This window comes from Lepidochelys kempii, chromosome 5 (assembly GCF_965140285.1).
Source record: "Lepidochelys kempii isolate rLepKem1 chromosome 5, rLepKem1.hap1, whole genome shotgun sequence".
NCBI classification, from domain to species: domain Eukaryota; kingdom Metazoa; phylum Chordata; order Testudines; family Cheloniidae; genus Lepidochelys; species Lepidochelys kempii.
The window spans coordinates 99638861-99645892 of record NC_136384.1 but is presented as its reverse complement, the minus strand read 5'-3'; the positions used below and the strand labels follow the sequence as shown (position 1 = coordinate 99645892).

General features: G+C 38.7%; 1 protein-coding gene across 2 annotated transcripts in view; it reads right to left on the bottom strand.

The window, feature by feature from the left end:
* Nucleotides 1-2804: 2804 nt before the first annotated feature.
* The window catches only part of KLF9 (KLF transcription factor 9), a 31157-nt gene continuing 26929 nt past the window's right edge, over nt 2805-7032 (bottom strand). The window contains exons 2-3 of one of the 2 annotated variants that reach the window (XR_012159076.2): nt 5669-6436; nt 2812-3164 (exon numbers count right to left, since the gene is read on the bottom strand). Coding sequence is in view for 1 of the 2 variants with exons in the window: in XM_073345161.2 (XP_073201262.1) it covers nt 6207-6436 (230 nt within the window). In the remaining variant the exon portion in view is untranslated. Of the gene's footprint in view, nt 6437-7032 lie in introns of both variants that reach the window. The other variant, XM_073345161.2, reaches the window with a different exon arrangement.

Sequence of the window (7032 nt, the reverse complement as noted above, 5' to 3'; positions counted from 1 at the left end):
CCCTGAGCTCAGGTCTTGGTGGGTAAGCAAAGGATAAAATAATCATTTCTAAATTTTATTTTGTAATTTTAAATTTGCAAATGAAGAGCAATATCCTGCCTTGACTTTACACTTGGTATGGTCACAGTGGGTATAAATCACAGCCAAGTGTGGCCCTTTATCTGTTCAATGTGTCTATTTTAGAAGGTTTTTCAGGATACTTTTTAAAGATACCACACAGAGGAAAATATAAATGCCAAGTTATCCTTCAGGGTTTGTGGCAAGCAAGGTTATTTGCTTGTTACAATGCCCCCCTCCTTATTGTTAAAGAGAGAGTCCCAAATTGTTAGAAGGGGTCTGCTCTCTCCAAAAATTAAGTTAAAAAAGCTCTGCTTTGTTACTCTTTTATTCTGTATTATTTCAAACCAAACCAAACCCCTCCTTTTGTTCTTTTTATATAATGGAGTCAGGGACAATAAGTCTTTTTTAAACAAAAATCATTTGGCCCCCTCTGCCCATAGTCTTACTGTTCACAGAAGTCCTGCTATGCAGCTGTAACCCATGCTGACTCACTCTGGCTCTCTGTCCTACCCTAGTGGCTGAACGATATATAGTTTTCTTACTCTGCATAGTCTTTGAACTAACAGAGCTGGGTCCTATAATTTGGGCAGTAAAGGGTCATGTTTTTAGATGCAAGTTTGATCCCTGTTGCAGATGACCGCCCCAGGGTATCATGTTACACAAACAATGAAGCAATCACTTTTCAAAAATTAATCAATTTACACCCAGATTATGATGATCCAATTCACTTCTCTTTGGGAACAGTTCAAAGCCTGGTTGGTGCCTCTAGAAACAATTAGTAAAGTGCATTGCTTGGGAACCCCTTAATTTAGGGCCAAATTCTCCCCTCTGGGGGTGAAACCTACAGAAAGAGCAAGGAACTGCAGCCCTGAACAGTTTAAAAAATAATGAATCCGGCCTCCCAAATCATGACGTTGGCTTAAAAATCAATCTTACATAATAACTACTGAGTTCTTTTTGTTTGTCTTTGGTTTGTTAAGCCTTTGGTGTTCATTTTCAAGCTTCTCTCTGCAACCTTGAGAGCTAGAAGACTTACTTTTTAGGTTTTTCCTCCCAAATGAAATGAGTTTTTCTGATAATCACATGACTCTAGAAGCTGGGCCTTTAAGAAACCACCAAATAATATCATAATTACAGAAATGTAGGGCTGGAATGGACCTTGAGAGGTCATCTGGTCCAGCTCCGTGCACTGAGACAGGACCAAGCAAACCTGGACCATCACTGACTGGTGTTTGTCCAACCTGTACTTAAAAACCTCCGGTGAGGGGATTCCACAACCTCCTTTGGAAACCTATTCTAGTACTTAACTATCCTTTTATAAGTTTTTCCTAATATCTAACCTAAATCTCCCTTGCCCATTACTTCTTGTCCTATCTTAAATGGACATGGAAAACCAAATGATCACCATCCTCTTTATAATGGCCCTTAACATATTTGAAGACTGTTATCAGGTCCCCCCCTCTGTCATCTTTTCTCAAGACTAAACATGCTCAGGTTTTTAACCTATCCTCATTGGTCAGGTTGTCTAAACCTTTTATCATTTTTGTTGCTGTCCTCTGGACTCTCTCCAATTTGTCCATGTCTTTTTTAAAGTGGTACACTCAGAACTGAACACAATATTCCAGCCCAGACCTCACCAGTGCTGAGTACAGCGGGACAGTTACCTTGTGTGTCTTATATATGATGTTTCTGTTAATGCACTCCAGAATATTAGCTTTTTCAGCAACCGCATCACATTGTTGACTAATATGCAATTTGTGATCCACCAAATCTCCCAGATTATTTACAGCAGTATTACTGCCTAGCCAGTTATTCCCCATTTTGTAATTGTGCATTTGATTTTTTTCTTTGATTGTAGCACTTTGCACGTCTTTACTGAATGTCATCTTGTTGATCTTCAGACCAGTTCTCGAAATTGTCAATCATTTCGAACCCTTATTTTGTCCTCCAAAGTGCTAGCAACCCCTCCCAACTTGGTGTCGTCCACATATTTAATAAGTATACTCTCCACTCCATCCAAGTCAATAATGAAAATATTGAATAGTACCAGACCCAGGCAGCATCCTATTACATACATCCTCCCAGTTTGGCAGCAAACCATTGACAGCTACTCTTTGAGTAAAGTCTTTGAAAATCACTATAAAATCATAAGAATTGCCAACACTGACTGAGTTTCAACGTGCATCTAGGAGCAGGCATCCACCATCCTTCCCTCCCTGTATGGAATGAACAGAGGCTTTTACTACTTAAACTAGAGAATGTCTCAAGAACCACACAGATCTCAGGATATCAGTAAAGGCCCAGTGCCTTGGGCATCTGCCTGGTGAGGAGGAGAGAATGCCATGAATAGTGGCTGCTCCCCAGCTGCATTTCTTCCAGCACCTATCCTCTAAACATCTGTGGAGCCCTCACACCATAGAGCTATAGCAGAGAAGCTTCTCAGGTTCCAGGGAAGGGGGAGCACACTGAAGAGTTGGTATTCTTTCTCCTCAGCAGGTTATACCGTAATTAAGCTCCCATCTGCTTTTATTAGTAGAAGGGAGAATATGGCCCTGAAAAAGTAGAGAAACAAGACCCAATCTCTTTAGTCACTACCAAAGGTTGAGATTTTTAAAACTGATGCAGGGATTTAGCCACACCGCTCTTATTAATTTAACTGGGAGATGTGTGATGAAATGTCTGTGTCAGCTTTGAAAACTCAGCGTCTTCAGAGAGCTACATACATAGATGTTTTTCATCTACGGTAGTGGAAGTTTTTTCTGTCACCCAAATTGACCTTTCTGCAGTCACAGTCTGATTAAAATCATCCATAACAAGATTTTTTTTTATTCCTTTCTTTATTTGGACAATTTATATACATATGTACAAAAAACACCTATGCCTACTTCTTCCTTTTTTTTTTTTTTTTTTTACAAGTTCATGTGATTTACAAAACAGGACAGCAAAATAACTTATAAAGGATACGAATACTGTACAAAAATAAAACTGATTAAATCATTGTAAAGGTTGGTATTTTATAGTTTACAGATCATTAGTCTGTAGTAAAACAGCATTCTGAAGAACGAGTCCAGTCTGGTGTGTACTGAATGAAGTCCATCTGCAAACTGAAAATAGAATTGTTTATGGAAGTTATCAAAAAATTGTTCACAAAAGTAGCATGCTGTATAGCTATACCTGTAAAGCCTTGGCTTCTTTATGCAATAGTGAAGGGCTTTCTTAACTGAGGAGAGGAGCTGTCCTAACTTCAGCACTATTAAGTATTTCCCGAATAGTATGACAAGTACATATAGTATTAGAGAACCTGATTTTTCTTTCTTTTCCAACACCTGCAACAGTCTCTTACAGAAATTCAGTTTAAAATACAAATGACTATCCTGCAATTTGTTTTGTATGTTCAATCCATTGTCGGCTTTCACTCAAAACGAACAAACGAACAAACAAACCAAAACCCCAAAACTTTCTCAATGTATTTTGTTCGTGGTTAATGAACCATGTTAATCCCATCTGGATGGGGCTGAGATACAGCATGTATTAAAGCAAATCAGAATGTTGGTTTCTGCTTGGAAATTTTTATAGACAGGGTCTTCTCACAAACATAGACATGAGTTTATACATTCCATTTTTTGTACCTGTGAGAGTACCTTACATTTTTTTATAACATGAAAAACAATTTAGTGACCTTTGTTTAAATGTACATTCTGCCCCAAATGTTCAAGCTTGGTTGCTTATAGCTCGACACCTATATCCATATTTAGGCTACTACGGGTAGTTAAATGGTCTGATTTTTTTTGTTTTTTCAAGAGGTACTGATTACCCACAGCTCCCAGTGTAGTCAATAGGAGGTAAGGACACTCGGCATCTCACATGATCCGTCCCTAATTTGCTAAGTACTGCACTTGTCCCACATAATGGCAACAGTACACATAGAACAGCTGCTGGATTGTAGAACTGACTCTAAACTCTGTTAAGTGTCTTTTTTTTTTTGTTTTTTTTTTGTTAGAGAAGGGGAGGACGAGTGTAAAAATATTACTTTGTGAGTTGCTGGGCTACCACATGGTCCTGACCCCAAGGCAGCAGTTACAGTACTGGTAAGCAGAATACATTTTTTACATTGGGTCAATAGAAATAGCCAGGCTACCTATTTATTAGGAAGAACAAATGTCCCTACAAGTTATTTTGGACACCAGAAATTAATGCTTGTTTCTTAAAATAACTGTTTCAAAAAGCTGAAACGGAGGTAGAAAGTGTGCTTGGTTTCCTGATGTCTTCACTGAAGAAAACGCCTCCCTTTTTATTCCACAGACTGCTCAATATCCTTAATGCCTTAAAAGCAGTTCTCTTCACATAGACAGAATTTCTAATGAACTACATAAGTAAAAATGCTATAGACAAACTGATCTCTAAAGCTGGAAGCCAGGTATAATTGTAGAAGAAAATATTCTACTTCTGAGTAGAATTTTATTTCTAGGAAGCAAGCTTTTTTATCAGGTGAAACAATAAGAAGATAACTGTCGCTGCAGGTGTACTAACAAGATTATATATACAAAGTTTTACAAGAGGACCCAAATAACATCCCCAGTGTAACACCACTGACTTCAATGTGGTTAATTCAGAGATGAATTTGGCCCTAGATGTCTGTAATAGGGCTTCACCTCACCTTATGTCTTTTGACGGGGGGGTAAAAACAAAAGACCAGAAGAAAGTTTCTGGAAAGAAAAGTGTGTAAACATAATTCTCCACCATACAAGTGGATGAAGAGGGAAAAATCCATAATATTTTTTTTTAAATTCATGCTTTTAACTTAACAAGACGAAAACTCAGATAATGTAAATGATCTTAAGTTTTCCGTCAGTGATGTCTTAACTCCTCTTAAAGAGCAAATCATAGCTTTTAAATAAATGTAATATTGCCATTATAATAAAATATGTTGTATATGACACACAAGTACTATACAAGGTACCTAGTGGTGAGGCTCATGTCATACGGAATATTATGACATGCCTTCTTTATTGTAGTTCTAATTATCTCATGATTTTCCCCTCAACTCTATACAACAGCTATGAAAAGATAAAGGAGCCTTAGCTGTTTCCATTAGCATAGACTGCTCTTAAGGAAAGGTCTAGTCTCTCCATAGCACACACAGCTCCCACTGGAATTTATGGGAGTTGGACAAGTGTATGATGAGAATAAACCTTTAAGGCAAGTGTATGAAGAGAAAAAACCTTTTAAAAAGCAGCAGCTTCTAAAGATGGTAGCTGCTATTATGCATCCATTCAAATAAAACAGCAGAATAAAGCACTGTTAGTGGCATTCATATAGTACAGTACATATATTGTCAAATGAAATTATAGGAACAATTCAGAGAAGTATATTTCTCCTTTCATACTCCTGCCACATTATTTAGGCTGACTGATATTTTTTTCTGGTAACTTTGAATAATAGAGCTAAATACACATGATGTCAGAAAGTCTGAGTTTTGCTTTTTGTTACTTTTTTTTCTTAAAGTATCCGCTTACGTTATACACAGATTTATTGGAAAAAAATTCAAAAGTATAGTTCATACGAAGAAAAATTAGACGCAGTTTTCTTTAGTCTAAATTCAACTTACTTTTGTACATCAATCAGGTGGTATTAGTAACACATGTGATGTATTTCTTAACAGTCTTTAAATGATGGATCATTCTGAGATAGAAGTGAACCCACTTCTAAGATGTGTGCTATGGAGTTTTACTTGAGAATTATTTAAATGATTTGGAAAGTGGTTTTACTAAACAAATTTTAAATACAAGCAGCATTACATTGTTCAACAAAACATGTTTATGACAGCAATCACAAAGACCTTGGAATCACTATTGTGGAGTCACAGGTCAGACCACCCAGTCAGACATATATACACCCGTGTTGATTCTTTAAGTTACAAAAGAAATTAATCATCTACTCTGATCCCCATCTCTGCCCCCAACCTCACTCAGCAGTCACTCATTTAAGACTGTTATCAGCACGGGGGACAAAATATTTATTTTAAATTTCAGCTACATGTGCTTTAAAAATGCAAGTAGGGAATATTAACTGTACAGTGGCAGACTTCTTGTGCTGATCAGTTATGCCTTTACCAATGTCTTTTTTCCCCCAGTGTAGTCCATCATTCAAAATGAGGTGGAGCTTGACTTTTTTGATCTCTTAATCATGCTTGGATGAAACTCAGTGTGGCGACGGGCATGCTTTGTCAGGTGATCGCTCCTCATGAACCGCTTCTCACAGAGAGGACACCTGAACTGCTTTTCACCAGTGTGGGTTCTGTAGTGTCGAGTCAGCTCATCTGACCGAGAGAACTTTTTAAGGCAATCGGGCCATGTGCACGGGAATGGTCGCTCACCTGTAGGAAGGTAATGATGATAAAAACAGAAAGTTTAGAAGGAAAAACAGGAATCTAGAAGATGACAGCAGAGCAATACCAAATAATACCACAGAGCTTACACAAATCAATAAATTTATACACGTGTTGCTTAATCACCGTTAAGGCTGCATTATGGGATATGCCACCAATTCACAACGTGAAAAGCAGGGGAATCAGAGGTGCTGACTCTGTGGGTACTCCAGGGCTGGAGCACCCACGGGAAAAAAATAGTGGGTGTTTAGCACCCACTGTCAGCCCTGCCGATCAGCTCCTCCCCTCCCCCTTCCCAGGGCCTCCCCCCTGCTGGTGATCAGCTGTTCAGCGGTGTGCAAGAGGCGCAGGGAAGGAGGAGTGGGGCAGGGCATGCTCAAGAGAGGGGGTGGAGCAGGGGCAGGAAGAGGTGGGGGACCCCCTGGGAAATCACAAAGTCGGCACCTATGAAGGGAATAACAAGCTAAGGGGGAAAGTCTTCTGCATTTCTTACCACTTTCACATAGCCTATAGTGCTGTCAATAACACCCTACGGTTATTCACGGCTGTCAATAACAACCAGTACGGTTTCATGTCTCCCTTCA